Here is a 14,622-nt window from a genome sequence, read left to right on the forward strand (position 1 = left end):
AATTTATTATACATTCTTATAAATTTGACTGTTCGCTATATATTTTAGAAATGAATCCTTTATCAGAAACACTAGCTGTGAAAATTATTTCCCAGCTTTCTGCCTTGTCTAATCCTAGTTGTATTGGTTTTAATTTTGTAAAACCTTTTTTAATGTAATAAGAATTATCCATTTTGCATTTTATAATGTTCTCCATCTCTGCTTTAGTCCTAAAATCATTCTCTATATATAGATCTGGCAGATAAACTATTTCTTGTTCTCCTGATTTCCTTTTTGTCTAAATCTTATACCTATCTTAACCATATCCTGGTATACAGTGAGGGATGAGGGTCTGTACCTATTTTCTGCCATACTATTTTCTAGTTTTCCCAGCAGTTTTGTCAGATAGTGAGTTTTTAACCCAGTACCTGGGGTCTTTGGGTTTACCAAATAATAGATTACTATGGTCATTCACTACTATTTCTTTTGTACTAATCTATTCCACTGATCTATCACTCTGTTTCTTAGCCAGTACCAGTCAGTTTTGACATCAATTGCTTTATTATACAGTTTTAGATCTGGTATGACCACCTTCCTTTGCAATTTTTTTCATTGATTCTCTTGATATTTTTGACCTTTTGTTCCTTCAGATGAATTCTGTTACTATTTTTTTTAGCTCTATTGGTAGTTTGATTGGTATGGCCCTGAATAAGTAATTTAATTTAGGTAGAATTGCCATTTTTATTATATTAGCTCAATCTGCCCATGATTAGATGATATTTTTCCCATTGTTAAGAGCATATTTTATTTGTGTGAAAAGTGTGTTGTAATTGTGTTCATATAGTTTCTGGTTTGTCTTGGCCAGTAGACTCCCAAGTATTTTATGATGCCTGTAAGTTACTTTTTTTAAAAAATTTTTTGCAAGGCAATGGGGTTAAGTGGCTTGCCCAAGGCCACACAGCTAGGTAATTATTAAGTGTCTGAAGCTGGATTTGAACTCAGGTACTCCAGGGCCAGTGCTCTATCCATTGTGTCACCTAGCTGCCCCCTGCAGTTACTTTAAATGAAATTTCTCTATCTCTTACTGCTGGGTTTTGTTAGTAATATATAGAAATGCTAATGATTTGAATGGTTTGTTTTATCTAGTTACTTTACTAGTATTTTAGATGATTTTCTAGGGTTCTCTAAGTGTACCATCATATCATCTGCAAAAAATGAGAGTTTTGTTTCTTCAATGCCTAATTCTAATTCTTTACATTTCTTTTTTTCTCTTATTGCTAAAGTTAACATTTTAAAAGCAATATTGAATAATAGTGATGATAATGTTTTACCCCTGATTTTTATTGGGGATATTTCTTTTATCCCCATTGCATATAAAGCTTGCTGATGATTTTAGATAGATACTGCTTATCATTTTAAGGAAAACTCTCTTCCTATATTCTTTAGTGTTTCTTTTTGAAATTTTATTTATTTACTTAAGGCAATGGGGTTAAGTGACTTGCCCAAGGTCACACAGCCAGGCAACTATCACGTGTCTGATGTCAAATTTGAACTCAGGTCCTCCTGACTCCAGGGCTGGTGCTCTATCCACTGTGCTGTGTGTTGTTATTGTATTCATATAGTATGGGTGCTGTATTTTGTCAAAAGCTTTTTCAGCATCTGTGGAGGTAATCTTATTATTTCTGTTAGTTTTGTTATTGATATGGTGAATTATGCTGATTGTTTTCCTAATATTGAATCAGCTCTGCATTCCTGGTACAAAGTCTGTCTGGTCATGGGTTATTATCCTAGTGATAACTTGTAATCTCTTTGCTAATATTTTATTTAAAAAATTTGCTTCAGTATTATTTAGAGAAATTGGTCTATAACTTTCTTTCTCTGTTTTGGCTCTTCCTGGTTTAGGGATCAGCACCATAAAGAAATTTGGCCAATCTCCTTCTTCATCTATTTTTTCAAATATTTATTTAGAATTGGAATTAGTTGTTCTTTAAATGTTTGATAGAATTCACTCGTAAATCTATTTGGTCCTGGGGGTTTTTTCTTAGGGAATTCATTGATGGCTTTTAAATATTCTATCTCCTGCTAATTCAGGCAGTTTATATTTTTGTAATTCATCCATTTTATTTACATTGTCAGATTTATTGGCATGCAGTTGGACAAAATAGCTCTGAATTTTTTCTTTAATTTCCTCCTAATTGGTGGAGAATGTACCCTTTTAATTTTCCAAAGGTTTATATATTTTATTGCTTTTTTTCATAAAACCAGCTCTTAGTTTTATTTATTAGTTCAGTCATTTTCTTCTTTCAGTTTTATGAAATCTTCTTTGATTTTTAGAATTTCTAATTTGTCAATAATTGAGAATTTTTAATTTGTTCTCTTTCTAGCTTTTTTAGTTGCATGCCCAGTTCATTGATTTCTTCTTTCTCTCTTTTATTCATGTAAGCATTTAGAGTCATAAAATTTTCCCTAATGGCTGCTTTGGTGATTTCCACAAGTTTTGGTATGTTTTCTTGTTATTGTCATAGTGTTGAATGAAATCATTTCACTTAGAGTTTAATATTTATTGGCTTAGAGTTGGACAGAATAGCTTCTAATTAATTGTTTTTATTTTCTCTTCATTGATGGTGAGTTCACTTTTTATTTTTTGATACTGGTAATTTGATTTTTTTGAAAATCAAATTAACCAAAGTTTTATTTTATTCATATTTTTTGCTTTTTTCATAAAGCCAGTTCTTGTTTTTTTTTGTTAATTCAATAGTTTTCTTATTTTTCAGTTTTTTGATCTCTCCTTTGATTTTCAAAATTATTAATTTGGTGCTTAATTGGATTTTTAATGTTTTTTTTCTAGCTTTTTAAATTGAGCACTCAATTCATCTATCTGCTCTTTATTTTATTCATGTAAGCATTTAGAGATAAAGAATTTCCCTGAAATACTGCTTTTAGATTTTAATTGCAGCTAATATGGTCTGTGGTCTCATTTTTGTCATTCTCTTTGATGAAATTATTGACTGTTACTATGATTTGTTGTTTGATTTATTCATTCTTAGGATTTGATTACTTCTAGCTAATTTTTAATGTCTTTTTAGTGGTCCTTTATTACAAGTAATTTTTATTGTATCATGATCTGAAAGGGGTGCATTTATTATTTCTGCCTTTCTGCATTTGATTGTGAAGATTTTTATACCCTAATTCATGGTCATTCAGTTGTCTCCAGAGGTCTATCATATATAACTTTCTTAACTTCTTTCTTATTTATTTTGTAATTAGATTTATCTAGTTGTTTTTTTTTTTGCAAGGCAAATGGGCTTAAGTGGCTTGCCCAAGGCCACATAGCTAGGTAATTATTAAGTGTCTGAGACTGGATTTGAACCCAGGTACTCCTGACTCCAGGGCCAGTGCTTTATTCATTGCGCCACCTAGCCGCCCCGATTTATCTAGTTTTGAGAGGGGGTGGTTGAGGTCCTCCACTCATAAAGTTTTGCTGTTTATTGCTTCCTATATTTCATTTAGCTTCTCCTTTAATTATAATTCTCCTTTAATGCTATACCACTTGTTGCATATAGATTTAGAATTGCTATTACTTCATTGTCTATATATATAGTTGTCTATATCTATAGTTTCCTTGCTTTTCTCTTTTAATTAGATCTATCTTTGCTTTGGCATTTCTGAAATCAGGATTGTTACCCATGCTTTTTTTTTTTACTTCTGCTAAAGCATCAAATTCTGCTCCAGCAGTTTACTTTTACTCTGTGTGTGTGTGTGTGTGTCTTTCTCCTTCAAATGTGTTTCTTGTAAACAATATATTGTGTGATTCTGATTTTTAATCCTCTCTGCTGTCTGCTTTCATTTTATGGGACAATTCAACCTATTCACATTCACAGTTAGGATTAATGTGTATTTCTTTCCGTCCTGTCCCCCCTCCTCCATTTATACTTTTTTCTTTCTCCTTTCACCCTGTTCCTCCTTCCATTCCCCAGTTGACAAATGGTCAAAGGATATGCAAAGACAATTTACAGATGAGGAGATCAAAGCAATCCATGGACATATGAAAAATTGCTCTAAATCACTAATTATTAGAGAACTGCAAATTAAAGCTTCTCTGAGGTACCACCCTGTTCCTCCTCACCAGTTTTTACTTTTGACCACAGTCTCCTTCATTCTGCCCTTCCTTCTATTAGTGCCCTCTTTTCTTTTCCCCTTTTTCTCCCACTTCTGTAGGGAAAGATAGACTGCTTTATCCATCTGAATATTTATTTTTCCTCTTTTTTGAACCAAATCTAATGAGAGTTAGGTTCAAACAATGCTCATCCCTCACTTCTTTCCCTCTCCTGTAATAAAACTTGATTAGATATTTGCTGTAAATATTTTTTCCTAGTGTATAACTTCCCTTATTTTTCTTTTTACATTGATTTTGTTCATACAAAAGCTTTTCTGTTTCATGGAATTACATGTATATTATCTTTTGTGATCATCTCTATTATTTATTTCTTTGCGTACTCTTTTTCCAACCATAACTGTGAAAGACAGACCTTTCAGTGACTATATTGGCTTTATCATTTCCTTAAAGTCATTAGGAAAGAGTGATATGGCAGAAATTATTAGTAGTTGAGATACACCATATGTCTTTGGCACATAAATATCTTTCAGGGCATCATAAAAGCATTTTGGTTTGTTTCTGTCTGCATAAAATTGAATTTCATCTGCCTTCTTACTAAGCCAAGAGTCCTACATCTCTCTCTAAGCTTTGCTTGGACTTTACTTTTGTTGGAATTAAATTCTGCCTTCTTAGAAATCAATGAACTATCTTACTGGTAAATCTTGTGGAGATCTCATTTTTCTTTTAGCAGCTTTTTTATTTTCCCCATTATTTTCTTCTAACCAGTCTTGGTGTTTGGAAGCATTCTGGACCAGAAGAGCAAATGCAATACTGTACATCAGATCTCTGAAAATTGCCTACTCCTTTTCAGCTCCACTATTGCCCACTATGTATTGGCTCAGTTTTCCCTCCAAGTTAGCAACAAACTGTTCCCTCTTGGAGAGACACTCTAATCTCTTGACATTAATTCTTCTAGTATTCATTTTGTCTTGGGGCTATGGCTTTTTGAATATGAATATTTAGCTTAGAAAGGATGAGTCTGCGATTAGTCCAGCATTCTGTACCACACATTGCTTTTGTCACTCTCACATCTTGTCTGTCTGTTCTCCTTACAATCACATAGTCTAATAGATGCCAATGCTTGCTATGAGGATGAATCCAGAAAGTTTTATTGCATTTAGGTAAATAGAAGACAGTATTTGTGATGAGAAGGACATGAGATGCACAAGTCTTCAGAAGATGGTGACCATTGCTGTTACTGTCTCCAACTCCATTCCTCCCAAGGACTCCCTGCCATGTCTGGTCTGAGTCTACTCTAGCGTTAAAGTCATCCATGATTATAAGTTTGTCCTCATGGGTTGGCTAGGTGGCACAACGGATAGAGCATTGGCCCTGGAGTCAGGAGTACCTGCGTTCAAATCCAGCCTCAGACACTTAATAATCACCTAGCTGTGTGGCCTTGGGCAAGCCACTTAACCCCATTTGCCTTGCAAAAAAAAAAAAATTAAATAAAAAAAATAAGTTTGTCCTCTTTTGGTACATTGAGGATAAGGTTCTCCAGGTCTCAATACAATTTTTCTTTAACATCTTCAGTATTTGTCATAAGGGGAGCATGATAATGGTGGCATGATATTTTCCTAGAAGTGGCAATCTCATTGTCATGATACTTACATTCACTCCTTTTGGTAGACATTCAAAAATGTTGACTAGATTAGTTTTGATTGCAAAACCTATCCCAGCTTCACAGCATTCCCTTTCACTGCAACCACTCCAGAAAAATGTGTATACTAGTCTGACTTCAGTAAGCTGACCTTCATTTGCCAGCCTTGTTTCACTCAGGGCTGTTATTTGGATACCATACAAACCATCATCAATCAATGCAGAAACCACTGACTGCTTACCTCAAGTTGGAGTCAGTCAGTCCCTAGCTGAAAGTTCAGCTGAAGAAGAGGTTTTGAATGTCATTAGACTCCTTTCAAGTGGCAAAGTACTTGGCGTTGATTCTACTTCAGCTGAGATCTACAAGGTGGGGGGGTCCATTGCTCATCCAAAAACTGTCTGAAGTTTTCCAGATTATATGGCATGAGGAGTTTATCCCCCCAAAATTTAAGGATGCATCTATTGTCCATCTTTATAAAGGTAAAGGGAACAGATTGTCCTGTGACAATCACAGGGGTACTTCTCTTTTAGACATTGCTGGTAAGATTCTTGCCAGAGTCTTTCTCAATAGGCTGATCCTTCACCTGGAAGTTGGTCACCTTCCTAAGAGCCAATGTGGCTTTAGAAAGGTAGAGGAGTAGTCAGTATAGTGTTTGCTGCCTGATAACTGCAGGAAAAATGCCAGGAACAGAACAGAGGTCTGTATACAACATTTGTAGACCTGATACCATCAGTCTCAAGGGTTTATGGAAAATTTTGTTAAAATTTGGTTGCCTGGAGTTTATCAGTATTGTTTGTGACTTTTATGATGGTGTGCATGTACAGGTTCTAGATAGTGGACAATGCTCTTAAGATTTCCCAGTCACTAATGGAATGAAACAAGCTGTGTCCTATACTTTTTTTGGCATATTTTCAACCATGTTATCAAATGCCTTTAATGAGGATGAACATGGCCTCAAGGTCAGCTACCACATTGATGGCAAATTCTTTAACTTGAAAAGACTACAAGCCAAGATCAAAGTTGAGGGAGTGGTGGTGCATGATCTTCTATTTGCAGATGATTGTGCACCCCAATGCAGTCTCTGAAGCTGAGATGCAACGAAGTATAGGTCTCTGCTGCTTGTGTTCATTTTGGTCTAACAATTAACACTAAGAAAACACAGGTTGTTCTATCAGCCAGGACCACACCATCCATATGTGGAACCATCGATTTTGATAAATGGAGAAGTTTTGAGTACTATGAACTTACCTTGGGAGTGTCCTTTCCAAGGAGGTACCCATTGACAGTGAGGCTGACACTTGCATTGCCAGAGCTAGTTTGTTATTTGGGAGACTTTGAAAGAAAGTGTGGGAGAGAAGGGCTATTAAGTGACTACTAAACTGAAGGTCTGCAGAGCTGTTGTTGTGTTGCCCTCATTGCTAAGGTGAAACCTGGACCATGCCAAAAAACTGAATTGCTTCCATTTAAATTGTCTTAGGAAGATTCTGAAGACCACCTGGAAGGAGAAGACACTAGACACTGGGATTCAAACTGCCTAGCATTCCAACTTACTACAAAGAGTGCAAATATGATGGTCTGGACATATTGTTATAATGACAGTCACACACTTGTAAAAAAAACTATTTTATGGAGAATTCACATAGTGCAAATGCTCACAAGGGGGTCAGAAGAAGTGATACTGAGAAACCCTAAAGATCTCTCTTAAGGATTTTAGAATTGATTGTATAGCTTGGGAGACACTGGCACAGTACTACCCAGCATGGCATGCCCTCATCAGTGAGGGGGTTGCACTCTATGAGGAAGGCAGAATTGAAGCAGCTCAAAAGAAAAGTGGCATATGTAAGTTTAGAGTACCCACCTTAGGTGATCACATGGACTATTTGTGCCAACCTGTGGTGGAGCATTCCGAGCTCATATTGGTCAGATCAGCCACAGTCGGACACACTGTCATTTGTCTTAAACATAGTGATATCATTTTGGTCTTCTTTGATAATGAAGGACAAGAACCATTAGCAATTAATACTTTTGTTTGTTTTTTGTTTTTTTGGCAAGGTAGTGGGGTTAAGTGACTTGCCCAAGGTCACACAGCTAGGTAATTATAAGTGCCTGAGGCCAGATTTGGACTTAGGTCCTCCTGACTCCAGGGCTGGTGCTCTATCTACTGTGCCACTTAGCTGCCCCACAACTTATACTTTTATTATTACTAAGCCTTTTAAATGGTAATATGTTGTGCTTCTGTATCTTTAAAATAAGTTCCACAATTGAAAAATTCATCTTCAAAAACTGTTAAATTGTTTTTTCTGATTGCATGAATTATTTTTAAATGAATTACTGTATAATAGAATACATAGAAGCTCCTTGCTTTGGATATACAAACACACAAACATACATATACATATGCATACAAATGGGGGGGGGGTCCTTCCTTTCTTTGCTAGAAGCTAATTGTACATTCCTCCATTATTGTCCTCTTCCAATTGACTTATCAGAGTCTTAAGGTGACCATTGCTTCTCAAGATAGAGCTACAGACTCCAGAGTTTATGGTGCTGAGAGTCTACTTAATTGCACTTGAGAGATAGATAAGAACCATAACAAGTGTTTTTGAAGTTAGTGAGGGTGTTGAGCCTAATCCACTTTTGAGATCGTTACCATAACTAGATGCTGCCCTTTTCCTTTGTCACAGTGTAACAATACTTAGGTGTTTATTTAATGAGAACTGCAAGGATATAACTTCCACAGCCAGTCAATAGACTGGTAGTAAGGGCTGCCTTTGATCTCCCAATTGTTCCATTTTTCTTAAATTAATTGGTCCTTTCGCATATAATTTAGTTTCATAGGGCTTTGGCAGAATTTCTTTTCTTTGTAGGATAGGACTCTTTCAGAAATGTTGAGAATATTACTGGGCAAGTGGAAACTTCTTTTTCTTGGGAAGACTCTCAAATGATGGTTCTGCCTCTGGCTACATCAGAAACAGCAAAGCTTTCTTAATTTGCAGAGTAATGTTTTTATAAATACATTTTACTTTTATATCTTCTATTTAATGAAATGTTTAACTTTTATGCAGTAATAATAGCTGATATTTATGCAGTCTTTTATAATTATGATAGATTTCATATACATTATCTTATTTGTGTTGTGGGTCCATTTTATAGATAAGTAAAGTGAAGATCAGGGAGATTAAGTATCTTGCAAATGGTCACAGAGCTAGTTAGAATCCAAGGGTTGGCATATTCCGAGTTCAGAGTAGTTTTCACCACCCTCTCTGTGATGAATAGATGATAGGCAGGAATCTGATACTGGTAGATGCATTTTTGTCAGTGCTGGGCATAATGTTTGAAACTTAGTGACCTTGATCTTGTTAATGTCAAGCTCTATGGGTACTTAGACAAATGAGAAAATCTTAATCCAAAAATAATTCATAATATATTCTGGCATATAGGAGAAGCAATATTGCTGCCTTTTTAACCCCAAACATTTAAGTTTATATTAGAAATGAATTTAAAATTTTATGTATACATATATAACTTTTTAAAGCCTATAAATTTTTTTAGGAACCAACATGGTCTTTAAAATTTTTTTCTTGTGGCGGCTAGGTGGTGCAGTGGATAAAGCACTGGCCCTGGAATCAGAAGTACCTGGGTTCAAATCCAATCTCAGACACCTAGCTGTGTGGCCTTGGCAAGCCACTTAACCCCATTGCCTTGCAAAAAAAAAACTTAAAAATTTTTTTTCTTATTGTAATTAAAGTGATTATAATTGCTTCATAGAAAGATCCAGAAGCACTGTTTGTAAATTTGTCATTCTTAAATTATCCTTGATATTTTAAAATGGTGAAATAAAATTGTAAGGCAGTTTCATAGGAATGGTGACAAATGGGCAGTCTGCTCATGGCATCACAGCAGAATATTGTCACTTTTAAATTGGGTTGTTAAAGGTATATTTATACTTAACATTTAATTTTGTATAATGAATTAAAAAAGAAGACATGGTAATTAAAATTAGTTATGTGTACCAGTTTAAAGTGAGCATGAAATTAAGTACATGTTAATATGAATTCCTTTAATAAACTTTAAAATAACCCTTCAGCTTTACCTTATGCTGCATGTCTTTTCTTGCTGTCCTTTTCCCTCACCTTTAATCTGTGGACTGAAATCTAGCCTGAAATTGATGATATATAAATTTTTTGTTGCAGTTGCACCATAGCATAGAGTATAGATAGTGGGCTAGAAAAATCCAGGTTCAACTCCTGACTTTAATATATAATAGTATATGACACTGGGCATCTCTCTGGTCTTGAGGCAACTCTGATAATAAGTTGCAGAAGAAGTGCTGATCTGTATGGGTAGAGAGCATTTCCTCATCTGGAAATTCCCTGAATAAGTTAAAACATAGGCCTAGTCTATATCCCTTTAATGAAGGGTAGCACCAATTCAGAGGGATTGGTCATCAGAAATACATTGGTGGTCCCCAGCAGTTATCATTCACCTTCCTTTCTTTATGAGTACCAGGGTCATCCCTGAAATTTACCAAGTACTCACCTCGTACTAGATGGCTTCCCCCCACCCCCCGCAAGTTTAGTGTGACTCTGTGGTGGAATCGATAATAAAGAACAGAATGTGAAATATTGTTTTGTTTGAGTAAAAACTTAATCTCTCTTTGTTGTACAGGTATGACCTTGACACTCGGGAGTGGCTTCCACTGAACCAAACAGTAAATGATGTAGTTGTAAGATATGGTCATTCTTTGGCATTGTACAAGGTAAAATTTCTTCACTTTGGGATGAGAAATTTAACTTTCCTGTGATTGTTGTATTTGCATTATTGTATTTTGGTTAAAAAGAGATTTAACATGATTTTTGATTGGTAAAATCATACCTTCCATGTGAAAAAAACATAGTAAAAGGCAGAGCGGTGGATAAGTAGAAATAAAGAGGAAGATGTTTAAGTTCACTCTGACATCTATCAGAGTAATTTTTAAAAATAACTGAAACTGTATTAGGGAAGTATAGTTGTGGGGCAGGACACTTTTAAATCTAAGAAAGATTGAAACTGCTTATGTAATAACTTTTCATAAATGTTTAGATCACTTGAAGAAAGAATAGACATTCTCTAATAAGATAGTACAGTAGTTTTCACATTTTTTCTTTTCTCTTTGGTAGGGAGTAGTATGAAAAATCTATTGAGATTTGTTTTTCCACTTTATACTTGCAAGAGACTTTCATCAGAGGAAGACCAGGAAGAACTGGCAGGTGTTGGAGATAGGGCATGTGATAAATAGGTTTAGAGCTAGAAGTGACCTTGGACGTCCTAGAGTACAGCCCGTCACTTTCTAGATGATAAAGTTGAGGCTTAGAGAGGTTAAGTGATTTGCCCAGGGTCACACAGCCAGGAAGTATTCCAAGGGGCCTTGAACTTAGCTAGGCCTTCCTTACTCCAGGCCCAATGCCCTCTCTTCTACATCATGTTCATTTTTGGATTAAAAAAAAAAAGTAGAGCATAAGCTGCATTTCAATATCACACATGTTAAAATCATGTTTGTGAAAATTATTGATATAATTTCTTTTCTTCTTCAGAGATTTTTCCAAATGTCTAGAATCTAAAAGTAGTCATTAAGAATTTCCTATGTGGTGTAAAGTAGAAATAAATTATCTTTCTTCTTCGTCTCCTCATATTTGAGTCTTTTAACGTTTCTTCCAAATTCTGTTTCCAGGACAAAATCTACATGTATGGAGGAAAGATTGATTCAACAGGCAATGTGACAAATGAGTTGAGGGTATTTCATATTAAAAACGAATCATGGGTTTTATTGACCCCCAAAGCAAAGGAACAGTATGCAGTTGTGGGGCACTCAGCACACATTGTCACAATGAAAAATGGTAGAGTTGTCATGCTGGTTATCTTTGGTCACTGTCCTCTCTATGGCTACATAAGCAATGTGCAGGAATATGACATTGGTAGGTACATTATTGTCAGTTGTTGCTTTTTAACATTTATTACATAATTGACATTGAGCCAGTTTTTTTCTGACTTAGTTCACATTGATATGGTATGGAAGGTCAGAGGTGGCAAAATAGATTTGCATGTTTCAGCCATTGACCAGTTTTGAAATTTCCAAAATGAGAAATGTGGACATTTGGATAAGGTCTTGAGGTGACAAAAATGATTAAAGTTCTGAAAATTGGGACCTATAAGGAACTTTTTAAGAAACTGAAGTTATTTGCTCTGTCTAAACATGGAAGTCTGTCCTATCTATATTTCTTCTCTCTCCATTACCCTCCTGCCTAGAAAAAAAAACCCCACAGGAACAAATAAACCAAATCCTTGCTCCCATGCCATCTTGTCTATTCAGTTAAAAAAAAATGCCTGCTCCATACAGAAGGCTAGCTTTACATGCTGGAATTTATGCAGAATATTGTACATATAACATGCTGCATTGGCTGTCAAGGTAAGAGAAGACTTGCTATCTGCCCTCAGAAAGAATACAGATGCTGTGACACCCACAAATAACTTGTGTTAATGACCCTATAACCATTCTTCTAATTAACTGGATCTGGACATTTTATACCTGCTTTTTCCTTATCTGCCACATTCCAAAGTCACCAGTGCCCTAGAGGTTCCGCCCCTACAGTATTTTTTAGTTTCCTCCTCTCCATTTTTATTGCCACCACCTTAGTATAGGCTCTTGGTATAGCTCTTGGATTATTCCACTTGTCTTCTATCTAATTTTCTTGCCTTCAGTCTCTCTTTGTTTTTAATTCCTCTTGTAGAAGAAAAGGAAATATTTAGTTATCTAAGTGATTACATAGGAATGTGGATAGAATAGCAAAAAGCTCCAAGCAAAAGTTTCCTAATTAGCTAAAAATGAATTTAGACTATATTATAAACCATTGGATGGGTGCTCAAGCACCCAAGTGAACTGATCTGGAATTGAAACCATTCTATTTTTGAGGACTAAATATTCTGTACCTAGTCAGGAAGAAATCTTGCAGGTCTTGGACTCTGAAACTTTGGATTATAGGTTAGCATAACAAGCAGAAAATCACAAGCTGATTGCCTGCAACTATATTGTTGAGTTTTATAATTCCTTTAAAAATAAAAGCACTCTAATGCCCAATGTGTGATATTAGGGGAAGATATAAAAGGGGGGTATGAATATTAGAAACAGAGAGGCAGTAAGAAAGGAGGTAATCTGAAAATGATTAAGGCCGATTCTAGCTCAGGAAGCCACAAAGTCTCAGATTGGTAACTTGATTTATAATTAATTAATCAATTAATTTTTCCCTTATATGTGGAGATAATTTTCAACATTCATTTTCTCCCTCCCATTCTTCTGTCTCCCACCCTAAGAAAGAAAGTAATCTGATATAGGTTATACATGTACAATCATGTTACACATATTTCCATATTAGATACACTGTGAAGGAAGAATCGGAACAAAAAGGGAAAAACCTGAGAAGGGAAAAGCAAAAAACAATTTAAAAGGTGAAAATAATATGCTTTCATCTGCATTCAGATTCCATTGCTCTTTTTCTGGATATGGATGATATTTTTCTATTGCAGGTCTTTTAGAATTGTTTTTGATCATGGTATTACTGCTAAGAGCTAAGTCCATCATAGTTGATCATCACACAGTGTTGAACCACACTTTAGAAATTAGAATTACTTAGAAATTAGTGAAGAAAGCTTTGCAACTTTCTTGAAGACTGAGATTTTTTTCCCCCCAATGTGAAATTGATGCCATTTAGGCCTGCTTTCTTCTGTCATGGCTAGCTTTCCCCTAGGGTGTTGTTTAAAGTTCTGTTTATTAAATTTTTAGGAAGGACATTGACATAGGTACATTGTCCAGAGGGAGGAGGAACAAGAGGAGTGGAGACCTTGTTGTAATGAGGATTAATGGAAGGACTTGAGTATGTTCCGAATAGAGAGGAAAAGCCTGTTTGCTCTCTTGGAAATAGATAAAAAGATATTCTGTGAAAGAGGGAGATTTGTTCTGCTTGGCTCCAGAAAGTAGAATTGGGAGCATTGGATGGAAGTTTTATAGAAGGAAATTTTGACCTGATGTCAGGAAAAACTTGGTAACCTTTAGAGTTGTGCAAAAATGGAATAGGTTCCATTGGATTGGAACAAATGCCACATCACTAACCCTCCTCAAATTGAGGCTGAATGATTCTGTTTTTTTTGTTTGTTTTTTGTTTTTAGATTTTTTGCAAAGCAAACGGGATTAAGTGGCTTGCTCAAGGCCACACAGCTAGGTAATTATTAAGTGTCTGAGACCGGATTTGAACCCAGGTACTCCTGACTCCAAGCCCAGTGCTTTATCCACTGCACCACCTAGCCTCCCCTGATTGATCCTTTCTTGAGGAGGAATTCCTCTTCAGATATAGATTGGACTTGAAGAGAAAATTTTGAAAAGCACTTTATGTATTTTATCTTATTTGTTTCTCACTATTGTAAGGGGGGGTTTTTATAGATGAGAAAACTGGGGCTTCAGAGAGGTTAAATAACTTGCCCATGATCACATAGTTAATAATTATTTCAAGTAGTACTTGAATGAATGAGCTCAGATCTTTCCGATTCCCAGGACTCTATTAAGTATGGATTGTGTAAGCCAGTATTGCATAGATATCATATTTCCCTTTTCCTTTTCCCTTGGAAATGTCCCCTCTATCTTTTCCCAAACCTAAATCAAAAACCTAACCCCAAATCCACAAGATCCTGCTATGTTCCAGGATCAAAAGAGCTCAGATAAGTTGTGACAGCTTATTTCAGAGAAGCTAACATAGTTACAATACTTTAAACTTGCCTTTTGAGATGACTTCCAATGCTGCCTTCTGTTACATTAGTGATACAGAGAAGCCAACCAAGGGGTCCTGGTTTGTCTTTAGTT

General features: G+C 35.5%; 1 protein-coding gene across 4 annotated transcripts in view; it reads left to right on the forward strand.

The window, feature by feature from the left end:
• ATRN (attractin) overlaps positions 1-14,622 on the forward strand; it is a 229,602-nt gene that overhangs the window by 59,907 nt on the left and 155,073 nt on the right. For all 4 annotated transcript variants that reach the window (XM_074229992.1, XM_074229994.1, XM_074229991.1 and 1 more), the window contains exons 7-8: positions 10,404-10,494; positions 11,446-11,689. In XM_074229992.1, coding sequence (XP_074086093.1) covers positions 10,404-10,494; positions 11,446-11,689 — 335 coding nt within the window. The remainder of the gene's footprint in view (positions 1-10,403; positions 10,495-11,445; positions 11,690-14,622) is intronic.

Source organism: Macrotis lagotis, chromosome 3, assembly GCF_037893015.1.
Source record: "Macrotis lagotis isolate mMagLag1 chromosome 3, bilby.v1.9.chrom.fasta, whole genome shotgun sequence".
NCBI classification, from domain to species: Eukaryota; Metazoa; Chordata; class Mammalia; order Peramelemorphia; family Peramelidae; genus Macrotis; species Macrotis lagotis.